This window comes from Toxorhynchites rutilus, chromosome 3 (assembly GCF_029784135.1).
Source record: "Toxorhynchites rutilus septentrionalis strain SRP chromosome 3, ASM2978413v1, whole genome shotgun sequence".
Classification (NCBI taxonomy): domain Eukaryota; kingdom Metazoa; phylum Arthropoda; class Insecta; order Diptera; family Culicidae; genus Toxorhynchites; species Toxorhynchites rutilus.
The window spans coordinates 199,661,101-199,689,047 of record NC_073746.1 but is presented as its reverse complement, the minus strand read 5'-3'; the positions used below and the strand labels follow the sequence as shown (position 1 = coordinate 199,689,047).

At 40.7% G+C, this 27,947-nt stretch overlaps 1 protein-coding gene across 2 annotated transcripts; it reads left to right on the top strand.

Moving 5' to 3' along the window:
• The first annotated feature begins 50 nt into the window (after window positions 1–50).
• LOC129779442 (serine/threonine-protein kinase Pink1, mitochondrial) lies at window positions 51–27,582 on the top strand. 2 transcript variants are annotated; one of them, XM_055786924.1, is made up of 7 exons: window positions 51–537; window positions 634–748; window positions 25,419–25,973; window positions 26,028–26,197; window positions 26,262–26,856; window positions 26,919–27,041; window positions 27,107–27,582. In XM_055786924.1, exons 1-7 carry the CDS (start codon window positions 233–235, stop codon window positions 27,380–27,382), a joined length of 2,139 nt encoding a protein of 712 aa, XP_055642899.1. In that variant the 5' UTR covers window positions 51–232; the 3' UTR covers window positions 27,383–27,582. The 2 variants fall into 2 exon arrangements, with proteins under 2 accessions (XP_055642899.1, XP_055642900.1); XM_055786925.1 differs by having other exon boundaries at window positions 52–537; window positions 25,419–25,961.
• The last annotated feature ends 365 nt before the right edge of the window (window positions 27,583–27,947 follow it).

The following is a 27,947-nucleotide window of genomic DNA, read 5'->3' as shown; positions in this document are numbered from 1 at the left end:
TCCCATTTTACCCAATCGTTCGGGCAAATTTCGTTAAGCGTGCACATTACAATGAAAGAACTGTCATATAAAACCAAAAATAAACGAGATAATTCGACTGATGCGGAGAATACTGCGGAAGATATAAACATTTCAGAACGGTCATACGAAAAATACTTATATTTTGAAGTTTAAGAAGTATACAGGAGGAAAATTGAACAATTAAATACGATTCTGGTATTACGCAAACAAAATGTCGTTCAGGCTGTTAACGACACGAATTTTTAAACATGGTCGACTACTGGTTCAAAGCTACTTGAAGCGAGACCTACACATCAACATTCTGGACAACGGTCGTAATCGAAGGATCCCCAGTGCATTAAAAGTCAGTGATACCTTTAATCGGCCTAATCCAGGCAGAGTAAACCATGCACCACAGTTTCGAAGCAATAGCTTTCTGAGATTTGGTAGTCAAGCTCGTCAGTTATTCGTCGATAGTGTTCTAAATAGAGTCACAAATCCAGATTCGTCCAAACTCCGATCCCAAGCTGCTAAAAGGTACGCATTCTGATTCCGACTGAATCATGTTATATCAATGTTTAAAAATATAGAAAAATGATCGGAACATTTTCAAAACACCATGAACCCTTTTAGACTTATGTTCGGCGATTCAACGCCGTTTCTATCATTGGTTGGAGTAAGCCTTGCATCAGGAGATGGCATTCTCACAAAAGAAGACGAATTGGAAGCAGTATGTTGGGAAATAAGAGTAGGTATTGTAACAACTGTCTCAGTGTCGTATCTTTCATCTAACATCGGCTATCTTTGGCTATGCTAAAATTGTTGACGCCGCGTTGCGTTCCACTCAATAGAATAAGGCTTTTTTATTTGATATCATAATCTAAACTGAACACTCACCGAAATGACACAACATTACTGAGTCGAGGAGACAAGGGTGCCCTGTAGATTTTATTAGCAAATTAACGTTGATAGTGTCTAGCTTCTGAAGATGAATTTATATACAGTGCACTTCGTTGCGTATATTTCAATGCCCTGTAGACCAAAATAATTAGGTTTGCAAGTATTAGAAATGTAAAAATTAAACTAAGAATATTTGAAATATCTGCAACATTTTTATAGCTTGTCGTTGACGTAGGCTGGAATATTTGAATTATGGTATAAGATAAAGACAATCGAGACTACCTTTAACACCCTTTTATTTTTCACGTCAATTATAATAAAATGAAAACACAACTATTTTATCTATCACTGAGAAGGGCAAGTAGTTCAAAAAGATTCAACGATTTATAAAATACTCGGTTTTAAAGGTTGCATGTTACCTGAATAACCGAAAAAGCCGAAAGTCTCCTCAACAACATGAACGGACTGCAAAGTGGTCGTGTACTGGCGTCAACAAATATTTCGCGACCCTCGGAGACGTTGTAGCCGAAGCCAACAGGAACCGTTAGCACCTGGAGATGGTAGCACTGGACCGGGAAAAGGCGTATAACAGAACATGGATCCCGTTAGTGCAGAAAATTCTGGTAAACTGATGCGTTGATGGTAAACTACTTCACTTTATCAAAAACTTCGTCACACTCAAACCTTTGAGGACAACATCAACTCCCAAGTTATCCACAAGAAGACAGGAGTACCTCAATGTTCTGCTCTTGCCGTTACTCTCTTTCTCGTCGCCATGAATAGCCTGGTCCAAGTCCTACCTAAAGAAGTCTCCGTTTCAGTCTACGCAGACGACTTTTATCTGATGACAATGGGTGACATCCGAGGGTTCCACGCATCAGGGTACAGACAGCTACCAACGCCATTGGCCGGTGGGCGGTCGAGAGAGGATTCAGACATTTAGCGCAGAAGAGCGGTCATATGTTGATATGCAGCCACAGACATCAGGGTCACAGCTCCAGACTCCAGCTATACAAAGATGATATCCCTCAGTGAAAAACATTAAAGATCTTTGGTGTGTTTGTCGACCACAAACTTAGCTTTTTTAGCCATTTCGAGGAAGTTCAGAAGAGCTGTACCATATGGTTGAATCTGTTGAAACTATTTCCAAAACACACCGGAGCGACAACAGAAAGATCCGGCTACGGGTGGCTATCATAGTTGAAAAAATACGTCTCCACGAGATCAGATATTCGGACGGCTCGAAAGGCTCATCAGAAGTTAGGTTTGGGTAAGCGGGTGAGACGGTAATGATAGGCGATTTTCAGCAAGAAACTCGTGGACATTTCCCAGGTCTTCTCGGCCGAGGTGATGGGCATTCTCGAGGCAACCACAATTCCGTCTTCCAAGGTTGTCTCCGATTCATCAAGTGCCATTAATGCCACCGGTGTGACCAGGTCCAAACATCCATGGGTACATGCCATCAGGAAGTACATATTGCCCGGCACTGTGCTCATGTGGGTCCCCGGACACAACGGCATCGAAGCGGCCGACCGGTTTGTCTGAATCGGTCACACCGAACCGTTTTTCATTCGGGATGTGCCACTTGACGACGTGAATTTGTGGAGTTGCCTAGCAACAGCACTGTTTGGTGACGCGCAAATTTTTCATTCACGAAGAAAAGAAATTAAGAAAATGTGAAGAAATTACTCAAGAACATTTAATCGAGTGAATAATATGTCAGTGACGAGGTCTCCTGTGCGAAATATGAATAGTAGTGAATGCGCCGGGTGCCGGAACAGATGTTGAAGGAGGAAACGGATCTCAAACTGGTTTCAGAGGACAAGGCAATGCTGGAGCTCGATTACCGGGCAGTTCAGTGTCGCACACATGAAAGGGAAATTTTACGCGTTTCGGAGAATTACAGCTCCTGGTCTTTCGCAACCAAGACTAAGCAACTAAGCATCGACCACAAGATCTATGAACTGGTACGAAACGCCAAAACTTCAAAAGAAGCTTGGGATAGCTTACGTAACCCGTACTCCTTTCGAAACAGTTGTGCGGAATGAACTAGAAGGAGGGGAAGAACAAGATCAAAATATCCTTCAGCGGATCGAGCTTAGTGACAGCAATAGTTCCGACAATGGCAGCTCTTTGATTAATGTGGATCAACAACCTGCTGCGTTCCCTCCACAAACAGAGGACCCACAGCATTTGGTGAAGCGCAGTGCGAGGGAGCGCGTGACTCCAGGCAAGTATCACGATTTTCCATTTGGGTTTCAGTATTCTTCCTCATAAAGCTTCCCAAAGTCCACAGTTATACGAGTGATGAACCACAAACATTCCAAGAAGCGATTACGAGCAACGAAGGCAACCGTTGGAAGGACGCAATGATTGAGGTATATAATGGACTACTGAAGAAAAAACATGGGAGCTCACCGACTTGCCTGAAGGTAGGGAAAGCACTCCGCTTCAGATGGGTGTTTAAAATCAAGACGAATCCTGACGGGTCGACAGAACGATATAAAGCTCGTTTAGTAATAAAGAGTTACTCTCAAGTGAAGGGCATCGACTATCAAGAGACTTATTCGCCCGTGGTCAGGTATGCTAATATTCGATGGTATGGATCTAAAGATACACCAGATGGACACAGTCATAGCGTTTCTACAAGGTGAGCTGAGTGAAGAAGACATATACACGGAGCAGCCGGAAGGGTTTGTCAAAAATGAAACTTCGAGAAAAGTGTGTAAGTTGAAGGAAGCGCTGTATGGATTGAAACAAGCCAGCCGAGTCTGGAATCAGAAGCTGGATGGAGAGCTCAGATGCTTTGGGCTGATGCGATCAAGGTTTGACACGTGCATGTATCTTAAAATCGAGAATGGAAATATTCTCATTGTGGCGGTGTATGTCGATGACCTTCTGATGTTTTCCAACAATCAGCGTTGGGTAAATGCTTCGAAGAAGCGACTTACAATGAAGTTTTCAATGAAAGATCTTGGATTGGTCAATAAAGTTCTTGGAATCCGAGTTACGTGAGGAGAGGTGTGTATTTGAATCAAGAGCAGTACATTCAACAACTACTAGACCGATTCGGCATGAGTGACTGTGATACTGTAGCAACTCCGGCAGATCACAATCAAAAGCATTCAAAGCAAATGAGTCCTAGAACCAAAGAAGAACGAATCAAAATGCAGAATGTTCGATTTCGAGAATTGGAAGGTGGGCTCCAATTTCTAAAGGGTGTGTCACATCAAATTGCATCACGGAAAAAACGCTGTAGAATTTTTTTAGGAATTATATCTTCAGCTTTCGCTTATAATCAGATAAGAGTGTATAGATCACGTTGGCCATGCTTCACTGTCAATTTTTCGTAAATTTGGAAAAATGTCGTCGAACGAAAAAGAGCGTCGTGAATTAATCCTGCGCACTTATTTCGAGAATCCGGAGTTGTCACATCGGGACATCCGTAAGATGCTGGGAATCGTCCAATCCACGGTCAGCAGAGTACTAAAACGATACTTCGAGAACCTAACCATCGACCGGAAGGTGAAGAACGGCAAAAATGGATGCTCCGTCAGTGAAAAAGATCACAAGCGCGTAGTTAAGCAGTTTAGACGTGATCCGAGAAGTTCGGTCCGGGATGTCGCCAATAAGCTGAATTTGTCAAGTTCATTCGTCCAGCGGGCCAAGCAGCGGGAGGGCCTGCGTACATACAAGGTTCAGAAGGCTCCTAACCGCGACGAAAGGCAAAACATGGTGGGGAAGACGCAAGCCCGGAAGCTGTACACCGAAATGCTGACGAAGCCGCATTGCCTGGTAATGGACGACGAAACCTACGCCAAAGCGGACTTTCGTCAGCTGCCGGGCCTGTTGTTCTTCTCCGCAGAGGACAAATTCAGCGTTCCGGAGGAGATTCGCAAGAAGAAACTATCCAAGTTTGCCAAAAAGTACAAAAACAGCGCCCCCTTCGTGATGACCGGCACGGTAAACGGGCAGGTTTACCTTAAGGAGTGCCTACAGAAGCGCCTACTACCACTATTGAAGCAGCACGAGGGGCCCGACCATCTTCTGGCCGGATCTCGCTTCGTGCCACTATTCAAAGGACGTGTTGGAGTGGTACGAAACCAACGGGGTCACCTTCGTGCCAAAGGAAATCAACCCGCCCAACGCGCCGGAGCTTCGCCCAATAGAGAAATATTGGGCTATTATGAAGCAGGCCCTCCGGAAGAACCCAAAAGTTGTCAAATCGGAGGCGGACTTCAAGAGAAAATGGATTTCTGTTCAAAAAAAACTACAACCTGACGTTGTACAGAACCTTATGGACGGGGTAAAGAGGAAGGTGCGAGCATACGGGCTTGGGCTCGAAGTATGAATAAAAAGAAAATGCCAAAAGTTGTTGTGATCGGTCTACTGGGCGAATTTCTACAGCGTTTTTTCCGTGATGCAATTTGATGTGACACACCCTTTAGCACAATGCACTCGACCGGATATCAGTTTCGCTGTTAATGCGGTCAGCTATTACTGAAGCGATCCTGGTAAACCACACTGGCAGGCAGCAAAACGTATTTTGCGGTACCTGAGAGGAACGAAAGAGATGAAGCTTATCTACAGTAAACAAGCAGATGGCCATTTCGTTGGCTTCAGTGATGCAGACTGGGGAAACGATATCGAGACGCAACGTTCAATAACTGGATATGTTTTCATGAAGTCGGGTGGACCAATTTCGTGGAATTGCCGCAAACAAACAACTGTGGCCCTTTCAACGACAGAGGCGTAGTACATGGCGGTATCAACAGCAACACAAGAAGTCATATGGTGGAGTGGAATACGAGAGGAGCTATCGGGACAAGCGGAGACGATAACTATCTTTTGTGACAATCAAAGTGCGATCAATCTTGCTGAGAAGGAAGTGAGATATTCGCCGCGGAGCAAGCATATCGATATTCGACATCACTTCGTTCGCGAGAAGCTTTGTGAGAGGATAATAGATTTGAAGCACGTTGGTAGTATTCTTCAAACGGCAGATCTTTTGACGAAAGCGGCGCCAGTCCCTAAACTTGAAGTTGGCAGACGTGCAATAGGAATCGATAGAATCATCGATTAAGTGGGGGTGTTGGATAAGTAACCGATGAATTATTAGAATGAACATTTTAGCAAGCCATGAGTGTATAAATGAATAAACCTTCTCTTCTATCTAACCGTCATAGCAAACAGACGTGTTTCAGTAAATTGTTTCATTACCACTCTTTCGGCACCTTTTTGACCGAAAGGTGGTTCGCAGAGAGAGGGCAGTTCCTCAGAAAAGTCAAGAGCTCGATTGTCAGATTTGACGATGTTTGACGAGCTAACTGCCGTTGGAATGGTTATGGCTAAGCACACTGTGGAAGTAAAAAAGACGGGTGGGTAATGTCGGGAACATAACCGGAGTGACGTAGGACTATACAAAGGGGACAGCTTTTGCTAAATATATTTTTTAAATATATTATTTTATTTTCTTCTCCTACGTGAATACCCACCTATCTACCTGAAAAATGGATTAGTTTACTGTTTACTCTTTATGAACATGTTGGGGGTTCTGAAAAGAACTTTTGTGTTGTGTTTTTGCTTTTTTTTACAAACTTTCTCAATTTTTTCTTTTTTTTTTTATCTGTATTATAGTGAGTTTTAACTCATTTGGCTGGTTCGTCAGTTTTTACTTCCATTTTTGGAAGAATGTTGGGAGTGAGAATTGAACTCGTGATCTTTAGCGTGAGAGGCATGGATGTTACCACTACGCTAGATCGACTCCACATCAATTTTTTCTTACTATCTCATAGTTGATTCTTGATTTTTTTCTGAAGGCTTTGTACTTATTAAATGTTCAACGCCGGGCATCTTTCGGCGTATGCACATATCGTACAATCAAAATGATGGCTGTGATAGGGAATGCATAGGTGGTCATCAGCTTATTCACTATCATATATTTCACTATTGAGCACATTACCGTACCTTAAACTGTGGTTTCGAAGACGAATGAATTGTAAGATTTGTATCTCCGCAAACAAAGTAAATAGAAATGAAAAAGAACTGAGGTTTTGTGATGAACTCTACGATCTGTCGAGAATTAAACTAGCTATAAGCGTTCTGAAAAACCAACAGTAAATTAACACAGGATTAAAGTCCTTTAAAATAAGGACAGAGCAGCAGGAAATACATAGCTCATCATGTTGCTCCTTAGTTATGTTTCTATACAATGCAGATGTAACGTCAGTCAATTTTCAACATCAGTTATCAACCAAAGAAAGCAGTTCTTGGTAACGAGAAAATTCGTTAATGCCATCCTGCATACAATGTGTTGTAATTTGAAGCCACTTTTAATTCGGAAACCATGCATGGGTTTGTGAAAACTGAATGATCAATTTAAAAGACCCCAAACCAATAAGTTCAAGAACAACCATAAACAAAATAAATCAGTTTATATTATATGTCATATTATGTCACTTTAGAATGCATTGGTATTGTGAAAAACTTTTAATAACTCTTCTTTGAAAGGTTTAATGGCCCTGAAAAGCGCCGTGTTTTACGGTGGCTGGTTTTGCCACCAAAACAGTCTGTATATCATGTTGTGCTCTGCTTTTATGTTAGTCGGAAGCTGGTGGGGTGATCATCCTGTCGGCTCCACTCGGATCGCTCGGGTGCTGTTCGTTTATAATTTTGCTACTCCATTCATCTCGCTCTCGCACGTCGCGGGGTGATGCTATGAAATGAAATGGTGGAAAATTGCTTCGAGTAGTGAATGGAAAATTTCTGTTGTTGATAAGATGGAGATTTTGACATAGGACTATGTCTTTGATTTCTATATAGAGGGGTCACTCCACGAAAAATGTAACGATTCATTAAGAGTTTTCAAACGCATATTACGCAAAATTGTTATTGCGAGATATGTTGTGTTGTATACCATTAGACAGGAAATTTATCCAGAAATTTTTTGCTTCAAACATGAACAGAAAATATAGTAAAAAAAATGAAGAATTTGACGATTAAAATGGGTTTTTTTTTCGATTGCGCTAACCACTCGCTTTCCTCCCTGATGCAACGAGCAATCTTTTTGCCCACATTCGGGCAAAATTCGGGCAATGTTAATCGATGCGTATTATGAATCATTCTCCATTTGCCGATAATAGGCGTTTATTAGTTGTTCCATTGCACGTTGTCCAATCAATTCGTGCTCAATTCACGTTTTTATCGTGTAGGTCTTGCTACTAACAATTTATGCAATGTTGGTCCAGGATATCATGATATCGAACATGTTGTTTGTCAATGTAAAAATGCAAATAAAGAATTTAACTGGCTGCTGATTTAGAGGTTCGATGGGGTATATTCACGCATATCAGATTATCATAAATTAAAAACAAAAAAAAACATATTTTTCATTTTTGGATATTGTGGTGGATGTGTCCCTTAAATGGAAGCGCGCAGCGCGATAAGTTAACATAAACACTATACTCAGCATAATCGTAGTCACGCCACCCGAGCGATGACCGGGCGACGGCGATTATGCTGAGTACCGCAAAAAGGGTCACGTAGCCACCGCCCAAGCGTAGGGTACAAATGTAAAGATTGAATTCAATAAAAGAGTTGAAGTTTAACCAACAACGGGAAGAAACGTATCATTCTAACAAGATATATCACAAGATATAACTTAGTTGACAAAGAAACAGTCAATTTTTACTGGCGCCAGAAACTAGAAAGTGAAAATCAACGAAGAAAAAAAAAATTTGTGTGTACTTTAAGCAGCGAAGTGAAATTTTGTAACACCGGCAATATAACAATTATGTTGAACGACATAAGTGTTGACTTACGCTGACGACGATAATGTTGGTTGGAGTGAATGGTGATGCATGCCAATCTTGAACATGTTGAAAAATGTGGAAAAACGTATGAAATACTGGGATTAAGATCGGAGATCTCGTATTAATAAATTACCTAATTGTGTGATGGTGAAAAATTGAACACAAGTAAACCGTATCACTTGTGTTTTGCAATGTGTGGTAGAGAAAGTGTATAAACGGTTAGATACATAACAAGACTAAAGTATTGTGCGTAATGCTGGTTGTACTAATTATTTGAGATGTTAATCGTGTGACAAAGTGAAGCTGTTCATTCAATTGCATTACTGATAATTGAAGCAGTGCCTGCTGAATGTTGTCCAACAGACGAAAGGATTTTGTTGCAGTATGTTTCTAAACAGTAAAAAAAAATATATATATATATACCTACACGAACAATGGGTTGGTTTAGCGCGGATGAAATTGTCGCGCCCACGGCGGCCAACACCACAATTGAGAAAAATCATACTGCACAAACAGTTGCTTTGTGTGCAATGGCAGTGTTGTTTTTCGGTTATTTCGCATGGAAGGCGGTTGCAAAAATACACCGTCAGCAAACGGAACGGGTTGTGCGAAGTGCCAGTATGGCAACTTTAAGCAATGTATGAGAAGAAACTGGTGATATAAGAGTGAACTATACATAAAAGCCGAATTTAAAATGGCTCAAGCTAGAAACATTCACGAAGAAATAATAAAACAGTGCAACGACCATTTTATTCGCGAACGTAAATATTGGGAGCGAATGGCGGAAAAGAGGAAAAGTGTAACTGTGGAAGAAAAAGAAGCCAAACGGAAAATAATCGAAGCTGAATTCAAAGTCGCATGTGTTGCAGCCATCCAACAAAACACTAGGAGCATACGCGAGGAGCTCCTATGGGACTACAACGAGCTGCAACTGGCAATGGAACATTATGATCAATTAGATCTTTAAGTACTGAAAGTACTGAAAAGTAGTGAATTTAGAAACATATTTAATAAATAAATTATGTGTCCATTGGAATGGATACATTTTTCATCGCAGGGGATAACCTAGCGAAATTATTAAGCAATTGTAGTTTTTGATAAATTTCTATTCTTCTTTAAGAATAGAAAATTATCAAAAACTACAAAAACCAGGAAAATTCAAACAATCCAAAATTATCTTACAGAACTAAAAAGAATCGTACTGACCACTAAAGAGTCACAGCTACGATTGCAGTATAAACAACGCTACTTGCATCTGAAAGGACTAGCAAGGCAGTGTTGTAAGATATTAAGTGAAACTCCAGAAGAATTGGAGAAAACACTAGCGTCAGAAGACGTAAGAGAAGAAGGAAACGAACAAGAAGAAAAAGAAATCGAACAAGAAGAAAAAGAAATCGAACAAGAAGAAGAAGAAGAAACCGAACAAGAGGAAGAATCCACAATATTTGACAGTGACGAAGAATCCACAAATTTTGACAGTGACGAAGAACGAAACGGTAAGATGACAGCAGTATTAGATCTAACTTTAGCTATGAAGCTAGTAGATAAATACGATGGCGAGCCATCCAAATTGTCATTATTCATTGAAACAGTGGAACTGCTCGTGGAATATTCGGAGGATGTTCCACCTGCATGCATTTTAAAGTTCTTGAAGACAAGATTAGTGGGTGCAGCCCACGGGGCAATCGAGAGTGCCCAAACAATAGATCAAGCTTTTGATGCGCTCAAAAGAAAATTTTCAATTAAAGTAACACCAAAGGCAGTGGAAAAGGAGATGCTAAGCAAAAAGCAAAACTCCAAACAAATATCCGATTATGGAGCTGAAATTGAAAAATTATCAGCAAAATTAGCAGCTGCACATGTCTCTATGGGAACATTTCCTAATGAGGCTGCAGCACTAAACATTGTCGAACCAGTAGCAGTACAGGCTTTTATTGAAGGACTGAAAGATCCTGCTACAAAATTTTTCTTAAAGGCTAGAAATCCATCATCGTTGAATAAGGCGATATCGGATGCGCTGGAGTGCCACAGTACTCCAAACGCTGAAAATAGTCTAGAAGGCATGATGGCCCTATGGTGCAGCACTGGAAGAATGCAACATAGAGGTTACGGACGAAACAACTGGAGAGGCCGGGGAAACCCCAGAGGGCGTGGTTTCTCCAGGGGAAACAGTAGTTACCGCGGCAGAGGTAATCACTATAATAATCATTATAACCACAATTATGATAACTGCCCAACCAACCAGACTTTTAGAGGTAATAACCGTCGTGGTCGAAACAACGTTCACACGGCAAACATTGCCGAGGGGCAATGACCACATCATCAACAACAACAACAACAACAACAACAACAACAACAACAACAACAACAACAACATCAACAACAACAACAACAACAGCAACAACAACAACAAGGACAACAACGGGAAGAGGCTAATCTGATTGATCTTTTTCGTTAATTTTAATACGAAAAAAGCTCTCAGAGCCAAATTTAAACTATTTGGTCAAAATATAGAACTTATAATTGACAGTGGAGCATCTTGTTGTATTCTTGACAAACGATGTCTTCCTGAAACTGTAAATATAGATAATACACATACATTAGAAATTAGTGGTGTGAATGGAATTACAAGTACGCTGGGATATGTTGACACTTTCATGGGATTCAATTCTACAGAATACCCCATTAGATTTAATATAATGGAGAGTTTACCAGATACAGTAAATGGTTTAATTGGTACAAATTTCCTGAAGGAATTCGGAGCTAAGATTGATTTTACAAACATGAAAATGACATTGCATACTAATGATGAGATGAATTACACAATACCTGCTAGGACAGAGGTGATAAAATTTATTAATACAAATTTTGAAGAAACATGTGTTGTAATGAACCAAGAGATACAACCACATGTATATAGTGCGAACTCAATTGTTCAACCTTCAAACGGAAAGATACCCATTCGAATAGTAAATGTAAAAAACAAACCAGTGAATATTTCAAATCTACAACCAATTATCAAACCTGCGAGTGATTATCTGGTAGTGGAAACGAAGCATGCAAAAGATGCGAAAGACAGAGTAATACAACTTCTAACAGAGTTGGACTTATGTCATTTATCACAGACAGAAAACCGGCATATAATTCAAATATGTACAAAGTATGCCGACATTTTTTGTTTGGAATCGGACGAATTGACAGTGACCAATATCTACAGTCCTGTTATTAAAGTGAAAACAGAGGTTCAGCCAATATATAGCAAACCATATAGATTGCCCAATACGCAAAAATCAGAAGTAGAGGCACAAATAAACAAAATGTTAAAGGAACAAATAATAGAAAAAACGACTCCTGCATGGAACAGTCCCATTTTACTAGTACCAAAGAAAAGTTCTGGGGATATGAAAAAATGGAGACTAGTCATAGATTACCGAAAAGTGAACACAGCGGTGGAGGATGATAAATTCCCTCTACCAAATATTGATGAGATTATAGACGCTCTTGCTGGGGCGAAATATTTCTCGCATTTAGACCTATCACAGGGATACTATCAGTGTCAGTTAAGACCCGAGGATAGACCCGTGACTGCATTTTCAACACCATCAGGGCAGTATCAAATGACGAGACTGCCCATGGGTTTGAAAATCAGCCCATCAACATTCTCACGACTTATGACATTAGCTATGTCAGGATTGGATATGACGAAATGTTTAGTCTATCTCGATGACATTATTGTTTTCGGAAAAACTATAGAAGGACATAATAAAAACTTAATGTCTGTTTTCGAAAAACTTCGAAGTGTAAACCTAAAGCTAAACCCAAAAAAGTGCAATTTTTTTCCAAACAGAATTGCTCTATTTAGGCCATTTGATTTCTGCGGAGGGTGTAAAACCTGATCCAGCAAAAATAGAAGCGGTCAAAAATTGGCCAACACCGAAAAATGCCGACGAAGTAAAACGATTTGTAGCTTTCGCTAACTACTATCGAAAACACATACAAAATTTTGCTAGTTTATGCTCACCACTAAATTATTTAACAAGAAAAAATATTTCTTTCCAATGGAGTAATGAATGTGAACGTGCATTCAGAACGCTTCGGGAAAATTTTTCGAATCCACCAATACTCGACTTTCCTGATTTCACAGAAAGTAACAAATTTACTCTACATACAGACGCATGTGGCTACGCAATCGGTGCTGTTCTTTCTAATAAGAATGGTAAACCAGTTGCTTATGCTAGTAAAACTCTTAATAAAGCAGAGAAAAATTACCCAACCATTGAAAAGGAGCTTTTATCCATAGTTTGGGGTATACGCCATTTCAAACCATACCTATATGGAAGAAAATTCGATGTGTACACAGATCACCGACCGTTAGTGTACCTTTTCTCGATGACAGATCCATCCAGTCGTCTAACAAGGTTTAGGTTAGCACTAGAAGAATACGATTTTGATGTAATCTATAAGCGAGGTACGGAAAACGTTATAGCGGACGCGTTATCACGTATTTCTACATCCGATCTTAAAGATATACACAAAAAACTAACTCATGAGACATTCGTAACAACACGAATGCAAACACGCAATGAAAAGAAATCTGAATTTCTCGAACACAATGAAGCGGCGACTGGCCATCGCACTTCAGGTAAGAAAATGGTTCAAATTAAAATAAAAAATGATAATCACGAAGAGAATGCAATATGGATACCAGAAAAAGAAGAGATAATAGTCAAACCAACAAAAATATTAGTCTTGTTACGACAGACAATGAGTACGATTGGTTTGATATGTAAAAGAAACAACGTCCACGAACTATATATAAAAATAAATGAAAAAGGTGCGCACCAATTCTATAAAGATATAGTAGAAAATGATTTAATGAAAGGTATACCAGAAATAATTCCAATTTCAAATAAAGTCACATTTATAGAAGATGACATGACTAAAAAATTGATTCTTAATGACTATCATTTATTACCTACTACAGGACATGCAGGTGCTAAAAGAACAATGAACACAATCAAGCAAAAATACTATTGGAAAGGCATGAAACAAGATGTAGAGAAATTTATAAAATCTTGCGAAAAATGCCAGAAATATAAATCTACTAACTTCTCGAAACCACAAATGACGGTAACCACAACAGCCGGAGCCGCATTTGAAAAAATCTACTTAGACCTTGTAGGACCATTGATTCCTTCCGACGGACACAAATATATTTTGACGACACAATGTGAACTCACGAAATTTATTACCGCAACTCCGATAAAGAATAAAGCAACTGAAACTGTAGCCAAAGCATTTGTAAAAAGCGTCATACTAAAATATGGCGTTCCCGAAAGAATTGCAACTGACAGAGGAACAGAATTTATGTCAGAACTTTTTACCTCAGTAGCAAAAATTTTGAACATCAAAAAACTCAATAGTACCGCATATCATCATCAAACAATAGGATCTTTAGAAAATACTCATAAAAGTTTGGGAAACTTCTTGAGAATACGATGTGATAATAATTTTTTTTCATGGTCCCAATGGGTACCATATTACGAATTCGCGTACAATAACACAGTTCATACAACAACAAATTACACTCCATTCTACTTAGTATTTGGAAGATTGTCAAAGATGCCTTCAAATTTAACAGAAAGTCAAACTTATAACTACGATGATTATTGCAAACAAATGAAAGCAAAATTACAAATCTGTCACAAGGAAGTAAAAGATCGATTGATACAAGACAAAATAAAAAGAACATCAGAGACTAATAAAACCAAACAATCAAAATTGTACAATAAAGGAGATTTAGTTTGGATTAAAAATGAGACAGCAAAGAAATTAGAACCAAGGTTCAACGGGCCGTATAAAGTATTAGAAGACTTAGACCCGAATCTCAAAGTCTTAATAAACAAGAAGGAAGACTATATTCACAAAAGCAGAGTGAAAACGTACATAGAGCGTGTGGTGGATACACCAGAGCAAACCCAAACATGAAACAAAACAAAAACGAAAGAGAAAATAATTGTAAATGATCAAAACTGCACTAGCCGACGTTGGGTCAGTGTCATGTTACGTTCAAGCGCTCATGTGCGGTGGAATGTTTATGCTGGGTAAGCATTACTCTATAAACATTTTATATCGTTCGATGGGTGACGAACTGCATGTGCTGACTATGCGTATGCTATGCGATGATCACATAAATAAAAATCCAAAATCAATTGTAAAACATTTTCCATACAAAATTATACAACCAATTATAATAACTTTATATTAGATTTAAAAATCAAAACTATAGCATAATTTTTAAATATTATTAAATAGGGCGTGTGGTGGATACGTCCCTTAAATGGAAGCGCTAACATAAGTTAACATAAACACTATACTCAGCATAATCGTAGTCACGCCACCCGAGCGATGACCGGGCGACGGCGATTATGCTGAGTACCGCAAAAAGGGTCACGTAGCCACCGCCCAAGCGTAGGGTACAAATGTAAAGATTGAATTCAATAAAAGAGTTGAAGTTTAACCAACAACGGGAAGAGACGTATCATTCTAACAAGATATATCACGGACCCCCCCCCCAGTGTAGGGAGGACTTTGCAATTTATTATGTAAACAATCATCAGCTTTCAAAAAAAAAAAAAAAAATAGCGCCCTCTAGCCCAAAGCCATGAAAACATAAAAAATCAAATAAACCATTAATTACGAAAACAAAAACTTTTTTGCATGCATAATATTTTTCCGAAAAACTAACTTTGTCTTTAATTTGATATGTCGATTATCTGAATCGATTCAGTAGTTCAAAAGTTATGAATTTTCTAAAAAAGTCATTTTTTGGAAAAAAGGCGAAAAAATAGATGTTTCGGACCACCCTAAAATGGAATTGAGCACCCTAATGGAAAAACAAAAAAATACGAGTCTAATATGTTACAATAAAGAACAAATCTAACACTTTTCACTAAAATCTGAGAACCACTATATCGGTTTGACATGGAATGGCTGTATATGTATGTCTTCCTTAGAATCGCACTTCACTTCCTCGAATGCAAAATCAAAAGCAATGAAAAAAACTCAATTCAAATGCAATTTTTACACACAATCACAGTCCTATGTCACGAACCCGTCCGTGCCCCTAGGCTCAGACCCATCAACTTTTTTTAATTTATATCGTCTTGACATGTCAGAACAAGTATGCGCTCGCTATGCATGGCGCGAACACTGGATGTCCTCACCGAGGAGCTCGCTGAACGACCAGTCGCTATAGGAGGGGATTTCAATGCTTTGGCAGTAGAGTGGGTAAGCAGATGCACCAACGTGAGAGGGACTAATTTACTAGAAGCTTTAGCCAGGTTGGATGTGGCCTCGTGCACTACTAGTGCCTTCCGCCGAGATGGTCGAGAGTCCATCATCGGCCTGACTTTCTGCAGTCCGTCGTTAATGACATGCCACCCAAGTTATATAGAGATGAGAAAATTGATAACAACACGTATAGACTAGACTAGATTTTTTTTCGCAACTGGATGGAGCTCCCAGTACGCACAAACCATGAAGCGCAGTTGCTTCATTGTTTTCGCCATAACTTCCGCAGTTCAACTGATACCGTTGTCAAAAACTCAAAGGTGGCAATGGTTGAAAATGGAAATGTGGGCTCATCACCAGGTGTTAAGGTAAATGCATGAAGAATTAGTGAAATTAGTCCATTTTTTTAAATGCAAACGATTCTTGCGTTCATCTGCTTTCCCATTTATCAGTCCAAGCGTTGAAATGTCCTCTCATGAAGACTTGCACATGAAGGTTCCATTGATTTTGGCGATCAGGAAATCTTCCTTTCGAGCTAGATACCACTTCTTGAATATGGTACATGCTTATCACTTGTATTGCAGTTATCCCTGCTTCATCCGCCACTCACTGCAAACAGCAGAAATGAAAATAGATCACTTTGGAATAAGTAGATGATTACACGACCGCCGCAGGTCATTTTTAAAGCTATGATTCCAAAAAAAAGTAGCGGAATCATTCTTTCATAATCCTTTTATTATAACACTAGCTGACCCGGCGAACTGCGCGCCATCAAAATTGACGTTTTCTTACTAAACCAACGTTCATAGGTTCAATATTCAGACTATCCGTTAAATGATCTTCAAATAGGACGTTTTCAAGGAAAAAATCAATGAATTCGCGATAGCTGTCGACAAATACGGCGATGTGAATCTATTGACTCTACACCCATACCTCGCTTTACGGCCTAGATTGGTTCCACAAAATTTGGCCGCAAAGCGAAAAGCCGTATAAGGAATCTATTATTCTAATACGAATTCATACAAATTCAATCGAATCGGTTCCAATTTTAATTAATATGTAACATGGTTTATCATTCAAAATACTTTTTTTTTATTTCTTCCAAATCAATTTTTTTTTTTTTATTCTTTATTTGAGAGGTTTTCAGCCTCCTGGGCTGGTTCGCCTCTTTATCGACGGCATTGCCGCAAGGTTTCGTTGGGAACAGATTGCACATAAAATTATCACATAAAAATTGGACGTAAAAATTGAACACATATAAATCCTTTTGCGAGACATGACTTAACAAAGAACTTGCTGTTTGCTTGTTGGACCAGATGGCATGGATATCCTCGGACCATGGCTCCAGGCCAGTGGTGAGGAAGCCGTGCCGTTGAATGCCGACGTGTTCTTATTCCCCTTCATCTTGGAGGGGAAGGAACAAGGATCTTCTTGACTGATCCATTGTTCAGACGCTAGATCTTAAAAAATAGTTCGGCATCTTTTAGGTAGCAGACAAGCGCTGCTACTCTTGCTGGATCGACCTTCAAGATATCTCTTACACTCCCGCTGATTCCATGCAGATTTCGCAGATCATCGAATTTCGGGCAACCACACAAGACGTGCTCGACGGAGTTGTGGATTTGGCAGAGGTCGCAGAGTAGATGGAAGGGTCCTCTATTGAATCCGTGTGAGACCGAGCAGTGACCGGTCCTCAATCTGGACAGGATTCGTTGTTCTCTCATTCCTTTAACATCGTCAAACCTGACAATCGTGCTCTTGACTTTTCTGAGGAACTGCCCCCTCTCTGCAAACCACCTTTCGGTCCAAAAGGTGCGGAAAGAGTTGGTGATCCACAACTTCACATCGTCAAGCGGCACAGTGAAGAACGGTCTGGTATGACCGATTCCGGCAAACTGGTCGGCCGCTTCATTCCCTGCGATGCCGTTGTGTCCGGGGACCCACATGAGCACAGTGTCGGACAATATGTTCTTCCTGATGGCCTGTACCCATGGATGTTTGGACCTGGTCGCACCGATGGCATCAATGGCGCTTGCCGAATCGGAGACGACCAACAACGGCTTGGAAGATGAAGTTGTAGTTGCCTCGAAGATGCCGGTCACTTCGGCCGAGAAGACCTGGCAGATGTCCGCGAGTTTCTTGCTGGAAATCAGACTATTATTATTATCGCTTACCCCAAATCCAACTCCCGATGGTCCTTTTGATCCGTCCGAGTATCTGATCTCGTGGAGACGGTATTTTTCTGCTATGATGGCCGTGAAATATTCTAGCAGACCGATCGAGCTCGCCCTGGCTCGGAAGTTGTCTCTAATACCGTTCTCGACGAGAACAGTTGGGAACCTCCAGTCGTTCGCACCAAACCAGGATTGTTTTGCCACTGGGGGGAGGTTGGCGTGTTGCTAAGGGCGGTCAGGTGGGTCTCCCCTCTACCGCTGGTTTTCGACAAGAAACTGGCAGTCCTGGCTACGATCGCCGAGTCTATGATCAGATCGAAAGGAGGTTCTCCAATTTCGGCGCAGACAGAGGCAGCTGGTGTTGATGGCAGGAGACCGGAGACAGTCCGTAGTGCTTTGTTGTAGATCGGTGTCAGAGATTTTGATAGCTTGTCTCCAGCCAAACACGTCAGTTCAAGGCCATAGGTGAGGCGGCTGCTGATGATGGTTTGGCGAAAATCAAATCAAAAATATATACATTACAAGTACACATATTTTCATTCTTCGCCGATTCAAGAGTTCATTTCGCTATCTGGATAGTGAGTGAAGTGCCCTGCCTGCAAGTGGATAGAGGCTTTCATCCTCGGAAAGCCAAGCATTGGTTTTTGTTTTGTCGCTGCTTCGCCGACATTGGAGATTTCGCCGAGTCATCGTGCCAACAGTGACAGTGCGGGTAAGCTTTCGCCGACGACTGTGTGTAGTGGTGTCGTAGGCACATTCCCACCACCAACGAGCTTTCAGCACGCTCCCGTTCATCTGCACTGGAGTGCGTTCATAGAATATAAGTGCCAATTTTAAAATGGCAGAGGGTGGGGGACCTTCGGATATGTAGGTCTCTGACTCCAGTTCTCTCCTAAGTGATAAAAAAAGTCACTCAAACGCGTACCAAATACGGAAGATACTTCTTCTGGGGACGAGTCAGCTAACCATACCAAGCCTCCCTCCAAAAAACTAGCAAATCTCCCATCTGCCCTTAACGATCCCACTCTACCTTCAACCTCGTCTTCTCCCTCTGTTCTTCCCGCTCCTTCTCAACCTTCGCCTTCCCACTCTCAATCCCCGTCCTCGCCTTCCCCCCCTGTTATTCCTACTCCCCGTGTAAAGGTCTATCCAGAAGATGCGCCCGGAACTGGTCCCTGGGTTGTTTTCTTCAGGCCTAAGCCAAATGGAAAGGCGTTGAGAGTCATGCAGATCGCGAAAGATCTGGCAAGGTATACCTCCGTTTCGGAAATTTCCCTGGGTTGTTTTCTTCAGGCCTAAGCCAAATGGAAAGGCGTTGAGAGTCATGCAGATCGCGAAAGATCTGGCAAGGTATACCTCCGTTTCGGAAATTTCGAAGGTTAGATCAAACAAATTGCGAGTTGTCGTGAATGATCGAAAAGACGCAAACAAGATTGTTGTCGATCAGCATTTTACAATTGAGTATCGGGTCTACATTCCCTCTCACATAGTCGAAATTAAGGGTGTGATAACCGAAACGGGCTTGACGTGCGAATACATTACGAGTGAAGGTACCGGCCGTTTTAAAAAACTGCCCTCGACGACTGTTAAGATCTTGGGTTGCCGCCAGCTCGGAACAGTCTCCCATGAAGGAGAAGAAAAGAAATTTACGCCGTCCAACTCGTTTCGAGTCACCTTCGCTGGTTCAGCTCTCCCTGACTACGTGATGGTAGATAAATTGAGGTTAGCCGTGCGACTTTTTATTCCAAAGCCAATGACTTGTCTAAAGTGCAAGTCAGTTGGTCACACGGCTGCTTATTGTGCCAATAAAGAACGATGTGCCACTTGCGGAGAGCAATATGAGGGGAAATCCTGCAGTGCGACTGAGCATAAGTGTCCATATTGCGGGGGATCCCCACACGTGCTCTCAGCTTGTGAAACATACAAGGCTCGCTGGGAGAAACAGAAGCGCTCTTTGAGGGAACGCTCTAAACGCACTTTCGCAGAAATTTTGAAGGGCGCTTCTCCACTGGCTCTAAAACAACAACCAATCAATACACACAATGTCTTCGCTACGTTGCCAGTTGACGAAATGGAAGCGGATACAGCTAACGAGGGCACGCCGTTTATTTCTCAAGGGAATCCCCGGCGCAAAAATGTGACCACTCCCAAAGTTCAAGAACAAGTCCCTCCGGTGATACCCCCTGTTAGCTTGCCCAAAAAATCGAGTGCAGCGGATAAGCAAAATTAGGTCCCTCCTGGCCTCCGTGGTAATAGTTCACCTTCGAACGACCCAGCACTCGAGGGGACATCAAAAACCCCAACTGTCCCTGTTTTTCCGTCAAGTTCAACTTCCCAATCGGGATTTATAAAGTTGTCTGACCTTGTGGATCAAATCTTCACGTGTTTTAATGTTTCCGACTCCATCAGAACCATTGTCACCGCAATGCTTCCAGTACTAAAGACAATTTTGCAGCAATTGATGCAAACATGGCCCCTCCTTGCAATGATTATCTCTCTTGATGTCTAATTTAAATAGAGAGGTCGGAGATATCACTGTTTTACAATGGAATTGTCGTAGTCTTATGCCTAAATTGGATACATTCAAATTTCTAATTCATAAACTCAATTGTGATGTTTTTTGCTCTATCCGAAACCTGGCTCTCTTCTCAAAATGATCTCTCTTTCCACGATTTTAATATAATACGCTTGGACCGCGATGACAGATACGGAGGGGTACTATTGGGGATCAATAAGTGTCACTCATTTTTTAGAATTGACCTTCCACCTATTGGAGGGATCGCAGCTGTTGCTTGTCATGCAAACATCAGAGGCAAAGACCTCTGTATAGTCAGCTTGTATTGGTCTCCGAGAGCTGCGGTTAGCCGCAAGCAACTTGTTGACATGTGCTCACTCCTTCCTGAGCCACGATTAATCTTGGGAGACTTCAACTCTCACGGAACTGCCTGGGGGGAACCGTACAACGATAATCGTTCATCGTTGATATATGACCTTTGTAACAGCTTCAATATGACCGTTTTGAACACTGGGGAAACAACACGTGTACCTAAACCTCCTGCTAAACCAAGTGCTCTTGACCTCTCGCTTTGCTCGAATTCACTATCGTTAGATTGCAAGTGGAATGTAATCCAGGATCCCAACGGTAGTGATCACTTGCCAATCAAAATTTCTATCACCAATGGGTTGAATTCTTCTGAATCAATAAACATGGCATACGACCTCACAAGACACATTGACTGGAAAAAAAATGCGGACGCGATTGCTCTAGCCATCAATTCCAGAGATGGTTTGCCTCCATTGGAGGAGTATAACTTCATTTCTCGTTTGATCTATGACAGCGCGGTTCGCGCTCAAACGAAACCCATCCCAGGTTCCACTATTCGTCGAAGGCCTCCCAATCCATGGTGGGATGGCCAGTGTTCCAAGCTTTATGGAGATAAATCGAATGCATTTAAAGCTTTTCGGAAACGTGGAACCATTGAGAATTTTCAAACGTATTTGGACCTTGAAAATCAATTTAAAAACTTGATCAAAGGGAAAAAACGTGCTTATTGGCGAAATTTCGTGGGAGGTTTATCACGAGAAACGTCAATGAAAAAATTATGGAAAGTGGCTCGAAACATGAGAAATCGCTCTTCATTCAATGAAAGCGAGGAATATTCACATCGATGGATTTTTAATTTTGCACGAAAGGTTTGTCCCGATTCCGCTCCAGTGCAAAGAATTATTCGAGATATACCACAAGATAGGTGCGATCTTGATTCCGAGTTTTCGATGGTAGAATTCTCTCTTGCTCTCCTTTCATGTAACAATTCTGCTCCGGGATCGGATAGAATTAAGTTCAACTTGCTGAAAAACCTCCCTGATGTGGCGAAACATCGCTTGTTGAATTTATTCAATCAGTTTCTGGAGAATAATATTGTTCCAGATGATTGGAGACAAGTGCGAGTTATAGCTATTAAAAAACCCGGAAAACCCGCGTCCGACTTCAATTCGTACCGCCCAATAGCAATGCTGTCTTGTATACGGAAATTGTTGGAGTTTCGCCTTGATTTGAATTGTTATCTTGTTTCGCCTTGATCGATGGGTTGAAACGAATGGCCTACTCTCAGATACACAATATGGGTTCCGCAGGGGCAAGGGGACGAATGATTGTCTTGCGTTGCTTTCTTCAGAAATTCAAATGGCTTACGCCGAAAAAAAAACAAATGGCTTCAGTATTCTTGGACATAAAAGGGGCCTTTGATTCTGTTTCAATAGAGGTTTTGTCAGACAAATTACAATCTCGGGGTCTGCCGCCTCTATTGAATAATATGTTATATAACTTGCTTTGTGAGAAACAATTGAACTTTTCTCACGGAGATTCGGCAGTAAGTCGGGTCTCTTACATGGGACTCCCCCAGGGCTCATGTTTAAGCCCCCTTTTGTACAACTTCTACGTAAGCGACATTGACAATTGCCTTACACAAAATTGCAGCCTAAGACAACTTGCAGATGATAGAGTGGTGTCAGTCGTAGGATCAAACGAATCCGACCTGCAAGAATCCTTACAAGATACTTTGAACAATTTTTCAACCTGGGCCATTGGGCTAGGGATCGAATTCTCCACGGAGAAAACAGAGATGGTGGTTTTTTCTAGGAAGCATAAACCAGCAAAACCAAAGCTTCAACTTTTGGGTAAACCGATCACTCATGCTATGTCATTCAAGTATCTTGGGGTCTGGTTCGACTCTAAATGTACTTGGGGGGCCCATATTAGGTATCTGAGTAAAAAATGTCAACAAAGAATAAACTTTCTCCGTACAATTACCGGCACCTGGTGGGGAGCCCATCCCGAAGATCTTATAATGTTGTATCGAACAACTATTCTCTCAGTGATGGAGTATGGCAGTTTCTGTTTTCAATCAGCTGCCAAAACACACCTCATTAAACTCGAGCGAATTCAGTATCTTTGTCTCCGTATCGCGTTGGGATGTATGCCCTCAACGCATACCATGAGTCTCGAGGTTTTGGCAGGCCTACTCCCACTAAAAGATCGCTTCAATTTATTATCTCTTCGGTTCCTCATCCGGTGTAAGGTTATGAACCCATTGGTGATCGGAAATTTTGAGCAGCTGATCGAGCTAAATTTTCATTCTGGATTCACGAGCTCATATCATGAATTCGTCTCCATGCAGGTTAATCCTTCTTCGTATATTCCCAACCGTGTTTGTTTTCCTGACTACATCAATTCCTCTGTGCATTTTGATCTGTCCATGAAGCAGGATATCCATGGAACATCAGACTATCTTCGATCGAGGATCGTTCCAACGATCTTCGATGCAAAGTATGGGGATATCAATTGTGATAATATGTACTTTACTGATGGGTCCTCTATGAATGAGTCCACAGGATTTGGAGTGTTCAACGAATTTTTTAGCACCTCACACAGTCTTCAGAATCCTTGCTCAGTGTATATTGCTGAATTGGCAGCGATACACTGGGCGCTGGACAGCGTCGCCTCACGACCTGTTGAACACTATTACATTGTAACGGATAGTCTTAGCTCTGTCGAAGCTATCCGTTCAGTGAGGCCGGAAAAGCACTCGCCGTACTTCCTTGAGAGAATACGAGAAATTTTGAGAGCTTTATCCAGACGCTGTTATGTCATTACCTTTGTCTGGGTCCCTTCACATTGCTCAATTCCGGGTAATGAGAGGGCTGACTCATTAGCAAAGGTAGGTGCAATTGAAGGCGATATTTATCAGCGTCAAATCGCCTTCAATGAATTTTATTCTTTAGTCCGCAAAAATACCATAGTTAACTGGCAACGCAAATGGAACGAAGATGAATTGGGCCGGTGGCTCCACTCGATTATCCCTAAGGTTAGCCTCAAACCATGGTTCAAAAGTCTGGACTTGAGTCGGGACTTTATTCGCACCTTCTCCCGACTCATGTCCAATCACTGTTCGTTAGATGCGCTACTCTTTCGTATTAATCTTGCCGACAACAATCTTTGTGTTTGTGGCCAAGGTTACCACGACATCGAGCACGTTGTTTGGTCGTGCGAGCTGTATCTTTTCGCCAGATCGAATTTAGTAGTCACCCTTCGGGCCCGAGGAAGGCAGCCCATGATGCCGGTGAGAGACGTGTTGGCTCGGTTAGACCTTGATTACATGTCCCAAATATATGTATTCCTTAAAGCTATCGATCTTCGTGTGTGATTGTCCTTATACCCTTAGTTTTTCCTTTTCCTTTTCCTTTGTGAGAGATCGGATCCCTTCTTAAGAATAAGATGAAATGTAAATACATATTAGATATAAGATAGGTTTAAGAATTGAGTGTGATGAGTGTGAGTGTGATCATTGTCAACATATCCTCATATCCCCTCCTTTTCCTGAAGAAAATATGTCACCCTTCTAAACTCGAGTCGACCGCGAGTAATCGGTTTCCTATATTATTAACATTAGAATTAAGGAAAAATGTTTATATACTAGTAACAATACAGTAAGGAGTTCGGCTCCTTTAAACCTATGTAACTGAGCCTGTAAAAATAAACGATTTAAATAAAAAAAAAAAATAAGTACACATATTTGTACAAGAAATAATCCGACTCCGACCAACATTAGACTCCGACCAACATTAATCCATAAACAAGAATTAAACAACTTCATGTTACATAAAATATGTATATGTATACAGCAATTCCATGCCAAACCCACATATATTGACATCGAAAAAAGTTTTTTTTGCCGTTATAGCGAATCATTTTAGGCCGTAAGTCGAAAACGTGTCTTAATTGAAGAGGGCCGTTTCAGCGAAATGCCGTATAAAGAGCGACCGTATAGCGAGGTATGGGTGTATTTTATAGTTTACTTGATGTTATTCGAATGCTTGAAACACATTATTGCACTTGAAAATCCATTTCCGCTTTCAAACAAAGACCAATTTCGTTAGTGCAAACATCGAATGGAATGACAACGCTAATCACGATATAATTGTAATACACATGGGAAATTTTCCGAATTTTACCATTTTCCTTTAAATTTTTTCGAAAATTTCCCGACGATTTTTCTCGCCGTAACATTGATCTACGGATAGATCCAAATACGACAAAACAAAGACGGCTCAAATCGGACCATTCTTTTCACAGGTTTCGCGCTTACCAACACATTTGGCAATGCATTTTTTTTGTATATATATGACGATAAACATTATTATTATCAAAAATTCATGCCAATTCTTTATCTTTATCCAATAGAATGCAATGTCTAAGTTTCAATCCAAGATCGGTGAGCTGGAGATAGAGAAACGTCTTGATGATGAATTTGGTTTGAATAAATTAGATATTGGACCACCGTTGGCGAAAGGATGTTCAGCCGTAGTTTACGCAGCTGCCTTGAAGGAAGAAGAAGCACGGGCTGCCACTGTGGAGACTTCAACTGCAAACGAAGATCATCTCGACCTTGCGCCAGATGTTCAACAGTTCAATTTTTTCGACCAGAGCTTGGAAAAATATGGGCCTATTTTCGGCAGTAGTGTGGATGATTTATGCGTCAGGTCCAACATGGATCGCCTGCTCGGTTTAAAAGAAAATTACTCAAAATCCAGATATTCACAGGAAACGGCTGTTAGTAATTTGAACCGCAGACAAAGGTCTTTTGAGAATATTTTGGAAAGTGATGGAAAAAATCATAGGAAATTCAGTGCATATTTCGACAGTGGAAATGTCGCAAAACACAACTTCAGATTGTTGTCGGAAGTAATTGATGGGTTTGCCGATTCCAGACACATCAAAGATAAAGTATTGTCGCCGGTATATACATTAAAAAAAAATAGTGTAATATAATATTCCGAAACATATTTTTAGCCTCACGAGCGTGAAAAAGATGCAAGCATAGAGCATTACCCTCTTGCGCTTAAAATGATGTTTAATTACGATATACAAAGCAATGCGATGGCAATTTTGAAGGCAATGTACAACGAAACAGTACCAGCTAAGAAGAGAAACACTTCGGGGACAGATGATTGGGAAAAATTGTAAGTCCGAATGTACAAACAGACTTTAACCGTTGAAGTATTTATGCTTGTATTTATATACCAGTTTGATCGAAAAAACAGCACATTTACCACCCCATCCAAATGTCGTTCAGATGTATGGAGTTTTTTGCGATGAGATACCCCACTTGCAATTGTCGAATTCTCTTTACCCGATGGCTCTACCACCACGCTTGAACCCTCAGGGCTATGGGCGCAATATGAGCCTGTTTCTATTGATGAAACGATATAATTGCAGCTTGTATGATTATCTTCCACATAATGATTCACTTGATATGCATACCAGAGTTCTGCTATTCGCACAATTGTTAGAAGCCGTAGCTCATTTGAATCGTTATGGCATCGCGCATCGTGATTTGAAAAGCGACAATATATTGATTGAAACTCCACCGAATATGCCGCCGATATTGGTTTTATCAGATTTCGGTTGCTGCATTGCGGACAAATCCAATGGATTGCATATTCCGTACACATCTAACCAAATAGATAAAGGCGGAAATACGGCACTTATGGCTCCAGAGATCATAAACAAACAACCTGGAACATTTTCCGTTTTGAACTACTCCAAATCGGATCTATGGGCGTGCGGTGCAATTGCGTACGAAATCTTTGGATCCACCAATCCGTTTTACCAGAGCGAGGTAGTCAGTCAGGAGTAAACAAAATAATCATATGACCATGTAAACAAGTCGCATATTTGTAGGATAAATCCAAATCACTTAGGAATGTTAACTATAGCATGGAAGAGCTTCCTCCATTACCTCAAAAGGTTCCGCAAATCGTGAAGAAGTTGATAGAAAACATACTTGAAAAACATCCAGCGAAGGTAAGAGGATATTTTTCAAATATGTTCAAAAGTCGGAGAAATGAAATATGAGCTTATCTTCGCAGAGATTGAGTTCCGATGTAGCGGCTAATGTTATGCAGCTCTTTCTGTGGTCCCCGTCTTCCTGGCTCAAGAGCAACTCTAACCCATCGAGCAATGAAGTGCTGCAGTGGCTGTTGAATCTTACCACCAAGATTCTATGCGAAAACTGTTTCCAACCAGGCAACGAGACAATCGGTCGACGTGCTTACACGGAATATTTACTGATTTCCAGTTTCTTGGTGCGTGCACGAGTACGGCGAATAAAACGCGCCCTTGAGTGGATTCATGCTATAGAATGAACGATTTGTAAATATTGAAATGTAGAATCTTATTACATCAGCAGATTGATATATTAAAAGTGTTTGTTTGAAACCATATGCAAATGTGACAATCTGCTTCTAGATGATGATAATGCAATCTATAATAAGTGTCAAAAACTGATGCACTACAATTATGAGATACCGTAAATTTACAAATATAAAGTCATAATATAAAGAAAGCCAACTGTTAATTTGTTATGTGGCTGAATATTTATTTTTATGTATAAAAAACATACTAATTCTAATTTCTTACAGGAAATGCTAATCGGTTGAAATAAAAAAAATAGCTAGTATTTCATTTTTTTTTATTATGTTCAATAATATTTTTATTTTATAAAAAGGACTACGTCTAACCGGTAGATATAGGGGGTAAAATGAAAATCTAGGCACTGACCAAGTAGGAAAAACTCGAGCATTTCTATCTATTAAGCAAAGATTTTTTTTATCCAAAATATATATTTTATTAAGGCTCATATGACGTCAACCTGGCGGGGCCGGGAGTTCAATATTTCGATAATGTTTGCCTTACAAATAATATTAATAT

Excerpts from the sequence above, each read along its gene's own strand:
- LOC129779442 (XM_055786924.1), top strand. The coding sequence starts at position 233 with ATGTCGTTCAGGCTGTTAACGACACGAATTTTTAAACATGGTCGACTA. Across the intron at positions 538-633 it reads CGATCCCAAGCTGCTAAAAG|ACTTATGTTCGGCGATTCAA; the intron begins GTACGCATTCTG and ends GAACCCTTTTAG. Across the intron at positions 26,857-26,918 it reads ATCCGTTTTACCAGAGCGAG|GATAAATCCAAATCACTTAG; the intron begins GTAGTCAGTCAG and ends GCATATTTGTAG.